The sequence below is a fragment of the Salmo salar genome, chromosome 27 (assembly GCF_965601325.2).
Source record: "Salmo salar chromosome 27, fSalSal1, whole genome shotgun sequence".
Lineage (NCBI taxonomy): Eukaryota > Metazoa > Chordata > Actinopteri > Salmoniformes > Salmonidae > Salmo > Salmo salar.
The window spans coordinates 38727787-38744563 of NC_138317.1; the positions used below are offsets into that span (position 1 = coordinate 38727787).

At 42.0% G+C, this 16777-nt stretch overlaps 1 protein-coding gene across 1 annotated transcript; it reads left to right on the forward strand.

Annotated features, from left to right (window-relative positions):
• Positions 1-941: 941 nt before the first annotated feature.
• LOC106589020 (endoribonuclease ZC3H12A) lies at positions 942-16493 on the forward strand. Its single transcript, XM_014178659.3, has 6 exons — positions 942-1044; positions 6535-7147; positions 9843-9982; positions 13321-13555; positions 13857-13957; positions 14140-16493. The coding sequence occupies exons 2-6, from the start codon at positions 6594-6596 to the stop codon at positions 15210-15212; spliced, it is 2103 nt and encodes a 700-aa protein (XP_014034134.1). The 5' UTR covers positions 942-1044; positions 6535-6593; the 3' UTR covers positions 15213-16493.
• The last annotated feature ends 284 nt before the right edge of the window (positions 16494-16777 follow it).

Consider the following 16777-nt stretch of genomic DNA (forward strand, 5'->3'; position numbering starts at 1 on the left):
GTAAGAGCTTTAGGCATACAGTGCAGATAAAGGGTGTATTGTTCTGTCACATAGGTCATCAGACCACACAGGTGACTTCTCTGTCTGGTCAACATGGGCTGGCTGGGCTGGGTCAAAGTTTCTACAAACAATGAGTTGGCCTTTATTCTCCTTTTATGGTGTAATAAAATCTAGAGTAGTTATTTTCCAGCTTTGTCAATGGAATCTCAAATGCATACTTCCTTTTTTTGGGGGATTGTGGACCGTACAGTGGGCTATAGACGGTAGATAATAGACAGTGCACTATAATAGTATTCATGACAGTGTAAAGCTCACCAAGATTACCAGCCTTTTTTCCCTTGACACCATAAACAACACTTAGAAAGGAAGATCCATGCATTGGCAGAAATCTATACAGAAAATAAGAAACTGCTGATTCACTACGAACTATATGATATGGCTCAAAAATGTCATTAAAACAAAATACAAATGTTTTATGGTACAATCCTAGGCCCTAGACCACACAAATATTGTATTCAGTAGACTTGGCAGTAGGAGCATTGATTTCTGCCAGAGGCTATCATACCATGGTCTATCAGTCGATAATAATATAGTTGCACTTGAAACTTGTTTGGAGAAGGTTTTGGAAAAAAACTGTTTAGTTTGCTGGTCAATTACTGATTCCGGTCACCGAATGGCGCAGCGGTCTAAGATACTGCATCTCCGTGCTAAGAGGCGTCACTATAGTACCTGGTTCGAATTCAGGCTGTATCACATCTGTCCGTGATTGAAAGTTCCATATAGCGGCGCCCGGGTTTGGCCGACATAGGCCGTCATATAAATTGACTTTACCCAGATTTATGATCAACTGTTGTTGTCCTGTTTGCTTACATCAAGAAAGGAAGACGGGAAACCCCCTCTGTTTCCTTGTGCGGAGTTGTGACGTCATATTTGCGTGTGTAGCGGAGTGTCCACACTGACACTGCTCAAAGAGAGAGACATTTCACATGGATAGCAGCACCAACATTACATTACATCGCGAAACTGTTGAGCTATAAATTACTGGTAAGTAACTACATTGACGGCTTAACTTTGTTTCTTATTTGGCAACATGTTGACTGATTACGGTGTCAAAAGTTCAGGAAGTTAGACTATATGTTAAGGTTTTCCGAAACGGACTAAATTGCGTAACAAATCAAAGAAGGATAACTCGGGTTGATACTCATAGGCTACATTTAACATCTCGTCGACACATTTCTGGGAATGAACACCGGCAATTGATTTAATTTCCTTTAAATTCTGCTAAATGACTTAAATGTAAATGTAAATGTAAATACTCGAGTGGTCGACAATATACATTTAGGCTATTGATACAGTAAACCAACGGGTCATTCCCAGGCCTACTGTACGTTGCCTTTTGGACCTCATAACTTTAGGTGGGGAAAAATGACGTTTCACTTTCAGGCATTTAAATCCCCTGTTAGGGAAACACACGACTACCCAATAAATAATGTTATCCATTAAACAGGAGCATAGCCTATTAGTAGCTGTTAGGTACTCTAGTGGTTAGAGCGGTGGGCCAGTAACCGAAAGGTTGGTTGATCAAATCCCCGAGCTGACAAGGTATAAATCTGTTCTTCCCCTGAATAAGGCAGTTAACACATTGTTCCTAGGCCGTCATAAATAAGAATTTGTTCTTAACTGACTTGCCTGGTTAAATAGCACAAGATGAACAACATACAGTACTTGTATTTTCTGCCCGAAGTTACGTTGCTGTAAAGTCACAGTAAAGGAATATAATAGATTATAGATAATATACACATGTTTTGTCTCAAAGCTTTTCGTATTATTCTGTATGTAAATCCTAGACACGATAGGTTTCGTATGGTACTGTATGTATTAATTTGTCGATGTCCATCACCCATTCTGTATGATATGTTACGAATTACAAATCGTATTATATGTAAGGAATACCTGGGATAGGATAAAGTAATCCCCCCCCCCCCCCATAGAGCGTCTGCTAAATGACTTAAATGTAAATGTAACGAATTTGCAAAACTTACAATATGTAACGAATTTTCTAAACGTTATAATGTTATGTTATACTTTTGAAAACGTATGACATGTTACGAATACTAGCTAGCTGGCTAACGTTAGGGTTAAGTTGAGGAGTTAGAAGGTTTAAGGTCATGGAAAGGGTCAGCTAACAGATAGTTGAAGAGTTGCTAATTAGCTACAATTCCAAAGTTGTCCGTGATGAGATTCAAACGTTTGCGTTATACGGGCGCTCATCCCCCCCAACCTTTTCGCCTTAGGTAGCCATCTGTCTTACAGTATGTAACCATACCAAACATAACATATCGTAATATTTGAGTGTCCCTGATTTACATTTACTATGCTACATCTAGTCTATGAGACCATGCTGTTAGGTCGCATTCGATGATACTGACAGACAGGAGCACTTGTCATCAAGAGTTAAAAAGGTACAGATGTAGGATCTTAATTTGAGCCAGTTTGCTACAGCAGGAAAACAATCCTTCAGTAACAGTACATTTGAATTTGTATGTGGTTTGTAATTAATGGCCATTTTTTTGTTGGGGTTGATACATTTTTCGTAAGGACAAATCAATTCGGAAATTTCAAAGTGGAAATTACAAACTTCAGAAACCTTTTTAAATCTCAAATACACTACAAGTTTAAAATGTCCTACATTGCAGGAAAGTTCTCCTGCAACAGGGTGATCAAATTAAGACTAACTTTACTTATCCTGATCATTTTTTTTATTTAACTTGGCAAGTCAGTTAAGAACAAATTCAAAAAACCTTTCGGTTACTAGTCCAACGCTCTAACCACTAGGCTACCTGCCGCCTCATCTAGAGTAACGTAGGGCAGGGTTCCCCAATAGGTGACGCATGGCTGATTTTTATGTTTCGTTGTTGGACATAAACGACTGTAAAATCACTACGATATTAGCTCAAAGGGATTTTAATTGAGGAAATCCCACGCATATATAGAAAGGCATATGTGATCATATCCCAATATAATCAAGTTTTAAATTGATTATGTTTTGGTCAAATACTGTATCTGTTTGGGATTCTTGCGGTCAATTTGCAGTGAACAATATACTTATATCTATGTCACAGAATCGGCCCACGGCTGAATATATACAGTTTTGTTTATTCCATGTGTAACTCTGTGTGTTTGTGTCGCACTGCTTTGCTTTATCTTGGCCAGGTCACAGTTGTAAATGAGAACTTGTTCTCAACTGGCCACCTGGTTAAATAAAGGTGAAGAAAAGATGACTGTAATTGGCGACCCCCAGCCTAAGGGCTGTTAAACTAGTGGTCCTCTGTAGCTTAGTTGGTAGCACTTGGTGCTTGCAATGCCAGGATAGTGGGTTTGTTTCCCGCAACCACCTGTATGTAAAATGTGTGCATGCATGACTTTAAGTCGCTTTGGATAAAAGCGTCAGCTAAATTACATGTATTATATTATTGGGGGCCATAGGCAAGATTTGGTTGGGGGGCCCCCCCACCTCGTGGCAAAAAATTCTAGAGACTGCAATTCAAAACATATTGCCGTGGGGTGGAGAGACATTTTTGTTGAATTTTACAGCTAATTTCCTGCAATTCTATCCATTTTGCCATGACTAATGCCATGTTAATATGATATCTGAGTGAGAATGGAGGCCCTCTGGAGGTCTGGGCCCCCGTGCCCGGTCTTTGTTCGGCCATGAATACTACAAGTTTAAAAATGGCTGATGCACAACTACATCTCGAAATTGCACTTGGTATATTGTAATATTGGTCATTTCTATGTAAAAGGACCCATGAGCACCAGCACGGAAGTTTATAGGAGCGTGTAAAATTGGGTCTCAAATGAAATTAAAGAGTCTATTTTTATTTATTAAACCATCAATACATTTTTCAACTATTTTCCATCCTAAAAATGAGGAATCAAATCAGATCAAATGTTTTTATATAGCCCTTCTTACATCAGCTGATATCTCAAAGTGCTATACAGAAACCCAGCCTAAAACCCCAAACAGCGAGCAATGCAGGTGTAGAAGCACGGTGGCTAGGAAAAACTCCCTAGAAAGGCCAAAACCTAGGAAGAAACCTAGAGAGGAACCAGGCTATGAGGGGTGGCCAGTCCTCTTCTGGCTGTGCCGGGTGGAGATTATAACAGCTGTACAGTACAGGAATAAGCTAAAGCTTTGATTTCTGGTCAAACTGATGGAAAGGGGGTTTTAGAAAATTAGAGATTAGAGATTATACAGTACAGGAATAAAATAAAGCTTAGATTTCTGGTCAAACTGATGGAAAAGGGGTCTTAGAAAATATCTACCAGAAAAAGTTTTAAACAGTATTAGAAATACATCAAAACACAATAATGTTGAAGTAAAGATCCCTGCCAACTAATATCAACACTTATAGTTTGGAGAATTGTTTACGCCTTTAAGAAACATTTCCTTGTACCTTGAAATTCCGTTACCAAAAACCCCCAGATCTTATAAGATATTTTATAATTTCTCTCCCTCATGAGGAGGGAAGATAATGAAAGTTCACAGAAGTAACAAGTAAAGGTAGACCTATCAATTTGTTATAGTGTTTTTACTGATGTACATTTTGTTTATGAATTAAGTGATTAAAACTCAATTCACGGGATTTCTGAAACTGGTAGAACAATTTCTGCAATTGAATTGGCTACAATGGGAAATCATAGTAGTTACAAACCACAGTTGGGTTCACAATGTTGGACAGCATTAGTACAGCACAGCACATTACAGTACAGTACAGCACATTACATTACAGCACATTACATTACAGCACAGCACATTACAGTACAGTACAGTACAGCACATTACAGTACAGTACAGCACATTACAGTACAGCACATTACAGTACAGCACATTACAGTACAGCACAGTACAGTACAGCACATTACAGTACAGCACATTACAGTACAGCACAGTACAGTACAGCACATTACAGCACAGCACATTACAGTACAGTACAGCACATTACAGTACAGCACATTACAGTACAGCACAGTACAGTACAGCACATTACAGTACAGCACATTACAGTACAGCACAGTACAGTACAGCACATTACAGCACAGCACATTACAGTACAGCACATTACAGTACAGTACAGTACAGTACAGCACATTACAGTACAGTACAGCACATTACAGTACAGCACATTACATTACAGTACAGCACATTACAGTACAGCACAGTACAGCACATTACAGTAGAGTACACTAGAGTTGAGTACACTATAATGTAATGTACTGTACTGAAATATACTCTACTGTAATGTACTCGACTCGACTGTACTCAACACTGAACTAACTGTACTGAACTGTACTCAACACTGAACTTTACTGTACTCGACTGTACTTGACTATACTCAACACGGAAATCTACTTTACTATACTGTTCATTACTCTAGAGCTTTACTGTACTGTACAGAGCTTTACTGTGCTGTACTTTGATGTCTAAACTTGTGAAACATAGATGTATATGATTGGTTCAGATTTGGTACGGTCCGGTTCAGATTTGGTACGGTCCGGACCAAGGAAATGTGGTCTTTTTGGGGGCAGAGCTCATTAAAATAATAGCCAGTGTCTAGAATAATACCCAAATATGCAAAGGAGGATAATGCATATTTATACCTTTGTGTAATAGGTACATCACCATGAAGAGAATGACATTAATATCCATAGTTATGTATTTCTGTGTAGTACAGATCAGGGACCAATGATGAACTTACGTTACTGCAATTCTGTTACTGGGTGTAAATCCACCTCACTCTCGTGGAATAAGCAAAATAGATGTTTTCAAAGTCTGTGTCATGTCATAGCTGATACCCCATTCTTTCTGCAGACACGTTGGAACTGCCCTATTCTTAATCTCAATAGTAAGTCAGGACCCCGACTGAGTTCCAAAATAATTAAATATATACAGTACCAGTCAAAAGTTTTAGAACCTACTCATTCAAGGGTTTTTCTTTATTTTTACTATTTCATACAATAGTGAAGACATCAAAACTATGAAATAACACATATGGAATCATGTAGTAACCAAACAAGTGTTAAACAAATCAAACTATATTTTATATTTGAGCATCTTCAAAGTAGCCACCCTTTGCCTTGATGACAGCTTTGCAAACTCAACGTGAGTACTGACATTCCATTTACATTTGAGTAGTTTAGCAGACGCTCTCATCTAGAGCTACTTACAGTTCGGTGAGACAACCGCATATCACAGGCATAACAAGCACATTTTCCCTCAATAAAGTAGTTATCAGAAAGTTCTGTGCTACTAAAGTAAGATGTGATCTGTTTTCAGACAGGAAGAAAATGATTGTAGTGGTGATAACTTAAATGACAAGCTGGATCGTAGTCTCCTGGTGTATGTATTGTAGAGCTGATGTGTGTTAATTTTCAACCATTTTCTTAGTATTATGACAGGTTTTCGGGGAAACCTCAAACTTTAAATAGCCCTATCACAAACCCACAACAATGATGACATCTTTTTTTAAACAGGTGTCCTATATGAGACCTGCCTGAAAGAGAGAGAGAGAGAGAGAGAGAGAGAGAGAGAGATGAAGATTGGTGCTATCTCAACGCTGAGTCCGGTCAAAGATGTCTTGCCATGGAAAGAGTTCTCCCACACAGCCCGTCTGAGCCCCACAGAGCCACACGACACAGTTGGATGGCTGTCCACTCTGCCTGCCCTTCACAATCATCATCATCCACCCTGTCCCATCTGTGAGAGAATGCACCCTAGTGGTACCCACTGCTCTGCCCCGGAGGAGAGCGGCAAGACCCCCGCAGAACCTGGAGAGGCTCAGCTGGACTTCTACCGTAAACTGGGTTACTCCCCAGCACAGGTCTGGACCGTGCTGCAGAAGTTTGGCCTGAACACAGACACTAACAGGGTTCTGGGGGAGCTGGTGCGGACGGGAGCCAGCCCAGAAGGGATTGAGAAGGAGAGGGAGAAGGAGGGAGCCCCATCTACCATGTCTATCCTGGTGGCCCGAGGGGAGACCCTCAGTAACCTGCCCCTCACCCCTCCACCCAGCCAGGGCGATGTACCCAGTGAGGAGGGAGATGCCCTGAGACCCATAGTGATCGATGGGAGCAACGTGGCTATGAGGTGAGCACAGAGTTTTTTCCCCCTCCCCACTCACCACTCCCAGACATTGCTAGCAAAATTCTTGCTTGAGAAATAGTTTTTTATCAATAAATGTGTGTCCATTTTATTGGAAAACTATCACAGTAAGGTACTTAATTGTTACCCAGAAATGATTTAGTATTGATATGAAAGGTATACTGCCTTTAACGGGCTCCAGAGTGGCGCAGTGGTCTACGGTACTGTATCTCAGTGCTAGAGGTGTCACTACTAGACCCTGGTTCGATTACATGACTGTATCACAACTGCCCGTGATTGGGAGTCCCATGTGGCGCCACACAATTCGCCCAGCATCTTCCGGGTTTGGCCGTCATTGTAAATAAGAATGAGTTTTTAACTGACTTGCCTAGTTATATAACAATTATATAAAACAGATTATGTTCATGGGAAAAAGGTAGATACAGGTTGGACCAGCCTTCATCATATCTCTCTCCAGTAGTTGTAGTTAAGTGTTTCTAGGAGCTTGTGGTTTGGCAGAAAGCCCGTAAAAAAGGTGCTGTGCCAGAAGAATTCCCTGTCTTCAAGAACAGATCATTTCCTTATTGTGCTAAACTTCTACCCATACTACTCTAGATAAACTCCTACCATAACCCCTCATAATTACTTCTCTAGATAAAATACTACCCTTACCCCTCATGATTACTTCTCTAGATAAACTCCTACCCTAACCACTCATAATTAGGATCTAGCTAAACTCCAGCCCTAACCCCTCATAATTAGGATCTAGCTAAACTCCAGCCCTAACCCCTCATAATTAGGATCTAGCTAAACTCCAGCCCTAACCCCTCATAATTAGGATCTAGCTAAACTCCAGCCCTAACCCATCATAATTAGGATCTAGCTAAACTCCTACCCTAACCCATCATAATTAGGATCTAGTTAACTCCAGCCCTAACCCCTCATAATTAGGATCTAGCTAAACTCCTACCCTAACCCCTCATAATTAGGATCTAGTTAAACTCCTACCCTAACCCCTCATAATTAGGATCTAGCTAAACTCCTACCCTAACCCCTCATAATTAGGATCTAGCTAAACTCCTACCCTAACCCCTCATAATTAGGATCTAGCTAACTCCTACCCTAACCCCTCATAATTAGGATCTAGCTAAACTCCTACCCTAACCCCTCATAACTAGGATCTAGCTAAACTCCAGCCCTAACCCCTCATAATTAGGATCTAGCTAACTCCTACCCTAACCCCTCATAATTAGGATCTAGCTAAACTCCAGCCCTAACCCCTCATAATTAGGATCTAGTTAAACTCCAGCCCTAACCCCTCATAATTAGGATCTAGTTAAACTCCAGCCCTAACCCCTCATAATTAGGATCTAGCTAACTCCTACCCTAACCCCTCATAATTAGGATCTAGCTAACTCTTACTCTAACCCCTCATAATTAGGATCTAGCTAAACTCCAGCCCTAACCCATCATAATTAGGATCTAGCTAGAAGTCAGGAATGGTAACACTGTTTTAGCCCTGCTTTTATGTCTATGGTTTCAGCCCTGCTTTTATGTTCATGGCCTTCCCTGTGGCTCAGTTGGTAGAGCATGGTGTTTGCAACGCAAGCATGGTGTGTGCAACGCCAGGGTTCTGTGTTCGATTCCCACGGGGGGTCTGTACAAAAAAAAAATCATGAAATGAAATGGATGCATTCACTACTGTAAGTTGCTCTGGATAAGAGCGTCTGTTAAATGACTAAAATGTTTCAGCCCTGCTTTTATGTCTATGGTTTCAGCCCTGCTTTTATATGTCTGGTTTCAGCACTCAACACTCCACCAGCCACTCAGTCAGGTGTCACTGTTAGCCTGGGGGAAGCCTCAACCTTTTCTCCCACAACCCCGTCACTCCCCCTTCTGCTGCTCCTCTGTCTCCTTTGGCCTTCTGCCCACTTTGATACAACATTCGTACAGGCATGTCTCTCCCTCATTGCTCTGACATGCAAATTTGAGCATGCAAATCAGTGCACAGTGCAACAGGAACAGGCCTGACTGCATTTTATGCCCTGCCTGCCCTGCTGGACATGCACCAGCAAATTAGCTCCAAGTGATTTTAATTTTGGAAATGTGTTTCAAAGTATTCCCACGCATAATAGAGATATATGATCGTATACAAATGTAAGCAAGGTTTGAATTATTATGTTTTAGTCAAATATTATATCTGTTTGGGCTTCTTGCAGTCAATTCGCGGTGCACAAATGATTAGTAATTATGTTCTGGCCCCCTCTGACCATCCACTCAGCTGAATCTAGTTGATGATCCCTGGTCTAGATTCTAGTAATAGTCCTACTGTACCTAGTTGGTAGGTGGTCTACTGTGAGAACAGGGACCATTTGATTTGTGTATACACAGTTACAACATTTGCATTGCAAATGCTGTGATATTGTGTGTACATGTAGCTAAGTGCTTTCACCTGAGAAATAACTGTTGTAGTAATCGCGGGCCCACCCTCTCCAGGTACAGGGTGCGTTCCAAATGGCACCCTCTCCTTATAAAGTGCACGCTTCTTTTGACTAGGGCCCAAAGGGTGCCAATTGGGACGCAAGCCAATGAGTTAGCGTAGGAGGAATATTTCCTTACCCTTACCACACAGGTAAGTCATTGTGAACGGTATTGGCTTGGTTGCTCAACCATGTTTATTTATATTGCCTTTCTGTTGTAGCCACGGGAACAAGGAAATGTTTTCCTGCCTGGGAATCCAGCTGGCGGTAAACTTCTTCCTGGACAGAGGTCATACTGATATCACCGTGTTTGTTCCGTCATGGAGGAAGGAGCAGCCTAGACCAGATGTCCTCATCAGAGGTAAGATGTCGGGAATACACTGCCCGGCACGAGGCCCGATGTCAGCCCTCATTGCATGATATACAGTCTTCTCTGTATCACACAACAGCCCTCATTGTATTGAATACAGTTTCCTCCTCAAGCCAACCCACTGGGCACAGACGTCATTTCAACCTTTAGTTTTGATTTGGTTGAGTTTTCAACTAACGTGAATTTATCGTGAAATCGACAAAAAATGTCACCATGTCATTGGATTTGGGTTTGAAGTTGGGTAAAATAAAAAAAGATGACTTTTTGCAAATTTGATCAGTTTTCCATGTCGATTCAACATCCTCACATAAATTATTTTGTTGAATTGACGTGGAAACAATGTTGATTCAACCTGTTTTTGCCCAGTGGGATAAAGTTGGGCGGACATTTGTTTTAGACACAATGGAACATTGAGTTTCTATGTTATTTTAATCAGAGATGGCATATAGAGTATATTTAAGCAATAACGCATGAAGGGGTGTGGTATATGGCCAATATACCACACTTAGGGCTCTTCTTCACAACGCATCGCGGAGTTGTATATTGGCCATATACCACTAAACCCAAGGTGCCTTATTGCTATTATAAACGGGTTAATTGGTTAAAGTAATTAGAAGAGTAAAAATACATGTTTTGTCATACCCGTGGTATATAGTCTAATATACCATGGCTTTCAGCCAATCAGCATTCAGGGCTCGAACCACCTAGTTTCTAATATGTAATACATTATGTGATATCAGAATCTGTCGTTCTGCCCCTGAACAAGGCAGTTAACCCACTGTTCCTAGGCCGTCATTGAAAATAAGAATTTGTTCTTAACTGACTTGCCTAGTTAAATAAAGGTTAACATTTTTTTATAAAAAATATGTTGACTTCAAGAAATATGCATACAAGCACAATGTTTGAGTAGAGAGCGTGTCTCTTTGGTCATGTGTGAGCAAGAAACAGTTTGGCATATGGACTTGTTCGGCTTTTGCCTGTTGCTGAACTTGAGATCAGATCAGGGGTCAAAGTGATGCAACTCCACAACTCTGGGAAGTGAGAGCAGTGGAGAGCAGGAGGGGAAAACCCAACACTGATATTTCTGTTTCACTACGTCTCTCTCGTTCAGCTGATTTAAACTAGGGACTTTCATCAGCGCATTTATCACTTCCTGCATGTAAAAACTGTCTTCTCATGATGAGCTTGGCTGACCTAGTTACTGTCAATTATTTTTTATTTTACCTTAATTTAACTAGGCAAGTCAGTTAAGAACAAATTCTTAGTTCCAATGACGGCCTTGGAACAGTGGGTTAACTGCCTTGTTCAGGGGCAGAACGACAGATGTGTACCTTGTCAGCTCGGGGATTCGATCTTGCAACCTTTCGGTTACTAGTCCAACGCTCTAACCACTAGGCCTTCACTGGTCCAAAAAGTTGTACCCATTCCTAAATGGGCCTGGGGCATCCCCATTTTTTGTAAATATAGAAACCCATTCCAAACGGGCCCGATGATAACTGGACCCGTTCTGTATAGACCAGATCGGATCCAGACCCGATTCAAGTGAGGGAAGCAGACGAGTCATTTTATAAGCTACTAAAAGCGTGAGGGAGAGTAGGAGAGAGCCTCTGGCAGTGCTGTGTGTATAGGCTACTGTGAGGGAGAGGAGGAGAGGGCCTCTGGCAGTGCTGTGTGTATAGGCTACTGTGAGGGAGAGGAGGAGAGAGCCTCTGGCAGTGCTGTGTGTATAGGCTACTGTGAGGGAGAGGAGGAGAGAGCCTCTGGCAGTGCTGTGTGTATAGGCTACTGTGAGGGAGAGGAGGAGAGAGCCTCTGGCAGTGCTGTGTGTATAGGCTACTGTGAGGGAGAGGAGGAGAGCGCCTCTGGCAGTGCTGTGTGTATAGGCTACTGTGAGGGAGAGGAGGAGAGAGCCTCTGGCAGTGCTGTGTGTATAGGCTACTGTGAGGGAGAGGAGGAGAGAGCCTCTGGCAGTGCTGTGTGTATAGGCTACTGTGAGGGAGAGGAGGAGAGAGCCTCTGGCAGTGCTGTGTGTATAGGCTACTGTGAGGGAGAGGAGGTAGAGAGCCTCTGGCAGTGCTGTGTGTATAGGCTACTGTGAGGGAGAGGAGGAGAGAGCCTCTGGCAGTGCTGTGTGTATAGGCTACTGTGAGTGTCAGCAAGTGACATGGGAACAGGGAGGAGGGAGGGAGAGACGAGAAGCAGCAACCAACCAAGTCGACTCGCGTTATAGTAGACTAATAGCTGCCATAGCTAGGTTCTATATCATGCAATATGATTACGTAGTACCTGTCTTGACTGCATCAAACTGGGAGAAGCTAGTTAAGCTAGCTAGCTAGGCTAATTGAGGCAGAATGCTCTTTCTCATCCTACACAGTTGCAACTCCATTCAGAATGTAAAGTAGCAGTCTACCTGTTGGCTCTTGGTCGTTGTAGCCTGTTTTTAATTCTGTCATTTTAATTCCGTCTTCCATTGATTAGTTATCTCCTAACTTTTGCCCCACATGGAGGCTCTATGACTGTAGCTAATTGCCGCTTTGATGACTTATGATTGGCCAACAACAAGCTACACGCGCCACTCCTGTGAAAAGCAAAGAGCAGTAGCATGAATTATACAATTTCTCTCTCTGTTGCAGCACTCGCGTTCGGATCTGTATGTGTCCTTCCGGACAAGCCAATTAAAATTACACATACCCGAGGCCTGTTGCAATCATATCAGATATGACCCAGACCCATTACATTATTTAAAATTATGGATCCGGACTCACTCGCTTCCCGGATCGGGTCTTGTGTATTTGGGTACAGGTGGATCCGTGAAGACCTCTTAAATACATTTTTCTCATGCCTTATCCATTGCCAAGAGCCGGTTAGAGCCTGTAGGCTCAACGTTAATATGATGGATAGAGTTTAATTGAGTTAACCTCATATTTTAAATATTTTACTTTATCTGAAGCTCCTTAATTAAACTTTATCCATGTGTGCCGAATATCATATAAACGTTGAGCCTACACGCTATAGCCGGCTCGCTATCAGAGCATCTTAGTTGCTCGAGTTCCCAAAAAGTTTGGCAACAGAATATGACAATGTGAGAGGTAGAATGTGAGAGGTAGAATGTGAGAGGTAGAATGTGAGAGGTAGAATGTGAGAGGTAGAATGTGAGGTAAAGTAAAGTGTGCTAAACAAGGTGTGAAATCTGTTTCCTGGAAACAATCATTTTACATACAGACCAGGATTAGGGGTGGTTAATGCATAATTAATCTCTTAAATAATTCTTAACCATTCAATGAGTTAATCATCAATTATCTAATGTTAATATTTTTCTGTTTCTAAAGATCAACACATTTTGCGTGAGCTGGAGAGGAAGAAGATCGTGGTGTTCACCCCTTCGCGGCGGGTAGCAGGCAAACGGGTGGTCTGCTATGATGACCGCTTCATCGTCAAGCTGGCGCATGAGACCTCCGGCATCATCGTGTCCAACGACACCTACCGTGACCTTCAGGGCGAGAGGCAGGACTGGAAGCGCTTCATTGAGGAGAGGCTACTCATGTACTCCTTCGTCAATGACAAGTAAGTCTTGTGGTAGCTTACTATTAACCTTGAAATACACACAGTGGACAAATAACTCATGTTTTAACTAATATGTGGTTACAGTGGACAGATAACTCATGTTTTAAATAATAGCTAATATATGGTTACAGTTCTACAAATATCATGAATAAGCCATTGCTTGGTCGTATAACTTGTACATATTTTATACTTATAGATCTGTATAACTGCACAATTGATGTTATGCAAATGATGCATTATTGTTCAGTGTACATTAGCCACAGTGTAGTGGGAATCTAAACTCTACTCCCCCCTATCTCAGGTTCATGCCCCCTGATGACCCTCTGGGTCGCCATGGTCCCACCCTGGAGAACTTTCTACTGAAGGTTCCTCGTTTACCACGGAAACAGCCGTGCCCTTATGGTGAGGTCATAACTCTACTAGGGTCATCCTGTGGTTGACCTTACATATGGGTGGGGGGACATTTGCAAATAATTATTGACAAACTGACACCAATACTGTAATGGATGTAATAAATGTACTGTACTGTATGTGCTGAAACTCAACGGTACTAATGAACTCTTGTTTACATTTCATGAATCCAGGAAGGAAATGCACTTACGGGATGAAGTGTAAATTCTACCACCCGGAACGAGCCAACCAATCCCGTTGCTCTCTGGCTGACGAGCTGCGGAAGAAGGCCAAGCTATCTTTATCAGAACATAAACACCCCACCTCAGGTGCTGGACCTGCCTATGGCCTTTCTCTGGAGGAGAGGACGGCTCAGAAACTGCCTCTAGAACAGAGTTATGGCTCCCTGAAGAAAGGCCACATCAGTGAGAATGTGCTTCTGATCAAGGGAAGCCATCGTTCCAGCCGGAGGTTCCCAACTAAGGACAAGGCCAACCGACACTTCATGACCGATCTGGACTCGGCCATGCCCAGTGGCTCTCACTCCCCGACAGACCTGGACTCGGCCCTGCCCAGTGGCTCTCAGGAGCGGCTAGATTCTGGTCTTGGCTCCTTCGAGAGCCAGGTGTCTGACCCCTCCAGGGACCACTGTGACCGTTATGGGAAGGCTGGGTACAGGAACTGCCTGTCCCTCCCCAGTATGAGACAACAAATCTATTCCCTGCCAAGCAACCTGCCTTCTAGCTGCAGCTCTCATCCTCCTCAGCCTTTACTGGGCCCCAGCGCAGGATACCAACATCGCAGCAGGGGCCCAGCCAGCACCCACAACAACACCCACAGCCCACATAACAGCATGGGCCCAGCCAGCACCTACCACCCAGGCAAGATAACCTACAGACCACCCTATTACCTCAGCTATGGGGCACCGATATATCCAGTTGGGAAGCATCAGTACAGGTACCCCGATGACTTCCAACAGGAGAGCAGGGCCCACCCTCCACAGCAGACCTACTGGTCCGATCCGTTCGGGACTTATCCTCAGACTCTCCTTAGCACTGCTCAAGTGGAGAAGCAGAGACACTGGCTACTCCCTCGGACACAGCCCCACCCCCACGGGGAGGGCAGGGAGAGAGAGGAGGTCAGGATGAAGCTGCTGGCTATCTTTAACGGCTGTCTGGTGGACAAGGTCATGGACATGTTTCCCCAGCTCATGGACCCACAGAGATTAGCTGCTGAGATCCTCATCCTGCAGTCTCAGGGCCTGTGATTGGCTCGTTGCTCTGGTATGGTGGGACTGGGAATTTTTGTTTCTTTCAATTGAAAGAATCTCTTGTGAAAAACTGCAAACTAATGTAAAGATCTGTGTTGTGTCAAAGGTTTTGCAGTGTTTTCCACTTTGGGGAAACATTGATCTTCCTACTGTATGTGCTCTGCCCAATGTGTTCTTGCCACGTGTTTCAGGACCTAGGTTGCTTATATTGCTTCTGATAGCGTGAAACCTGAGGCAATGGATTGTTGATGCAAATTGCATCTTTTGGGAAAAAACATAATATTTCTAGACTCTTGAAAGTATTTGATGGGAAAATGTTATGTATTTGAGAAACAATATTCTTACAGTATTTTTATTTCATCTTTATTTAACCAGGTAGGCCAGTTGAGAACAAGTTCTCATTTACAACTGCAACCTGGCCAAGATGAATAAAGCAGTGCGACAAAAACAACAAAACAGAGTTACACATAAACAAACGTACAGCCAATAACACAATAGAAAAATCAATGTATGCATTTACATATGTATGATGTAGTGTTCTGAGGCCTATGTATCAAGATGAGTTATGGCATAAAGAGTTTTATTGGCACTGTGTGCCATTGTGGTGGGTCACAGCTAACTATCTAGCTAGTACGCTAGTGAAGTAGATGCCCTATGGGTCTTGTTTCTTTGAAGACTATTAAAGCTGGAATCCATACTTGGTGATACAGCCACTTCTGTTTGAGACATTACAACAACAAAGATTTTACTTCAAACAACCAACAGTTTTTTTTCCCTCAGACATAGAATCAGCAGAATATGTGTTGTTTTCCAGACGTTCCTCTCCTCTTTCTTCAACAAAACAACAACAATAACAGTGGTGCTGTTTCACCTTATGCAGATTCCAGTTGTAATGTTCTGAGCAGAACAACATATGCATTTTTTTTAATGATAAAAATACATTTTAAGTAGTACAAAAACATACACAAATATATCTAAAGTCTAAAAATAAAATACAAATATTTACAGTCAGAAGTAGAAGAGTAGAAAGACATTGTGATTTGCCACTATCTAATAAATAATAATAGAAAATAAAACATTTTTAAAATCTACTTGTGTGCAGCAATGAGAGAACAGTGTATAATTCCAGATCATTGATTTGTGACAGGTTTAGTTCCCTGCTGTGAGCTTTAGTTTCTTATTTTCTTCAGTGTACATAGAATTGTGGTATGGGATACAGTCAATTAATCATTTCAGTGTTTATGCAAACATTTTAAATAAAACAAAAATATATTTAAAGGTTTGTGAATCTTGCTGTTTATGACATGGATTCTCACAATATACAGAATATGTGAAATGGCCTTGTTTTTATAACTATAGTAATGCTGGGATTCAACCTGAGGTGCGTTATAGAGTGATTGACATTTTAAGGTATCTGCAGCGCTTACCCCGAATGCGATCTCAACAAACACGGGGACATTTCCTTTATACTGCCTTGTTGACAACGCTCTACAACACCACTTGGATTGAATCCTGCCTAATTCTGTTTTGATAGGACCACAACATGTGATTTTAATAGCTTA

What these genes read in the sequence shown, in the direction of transcription:
- LOC106589020 (XM_014178659.3), top strand. Translation starts at nt 6,594, where the DNA reads ATGAAGATTGGTGCTATCTCAACGCTGAGTCCGGTCAAAGATGTCTTG. An exon ending in GGGAGCAACGTGGCTATGAG is followed by an intron (nt 7,148 to 9,842) that starts GTGAGCACAGAG and finishes TTTCTGTTGTAG; the next exon opens with CCACGGGAACAAGGAAATGT. An exon ending in TACTCCTTCGTCAATGACAA is followed by an intron (nt 13,556 to 13,856) that starts GTAAGTCTTGTG and finishes CCCCTATCTCAG; the next exon opens with GTTCATGCCCCCTGATGACC.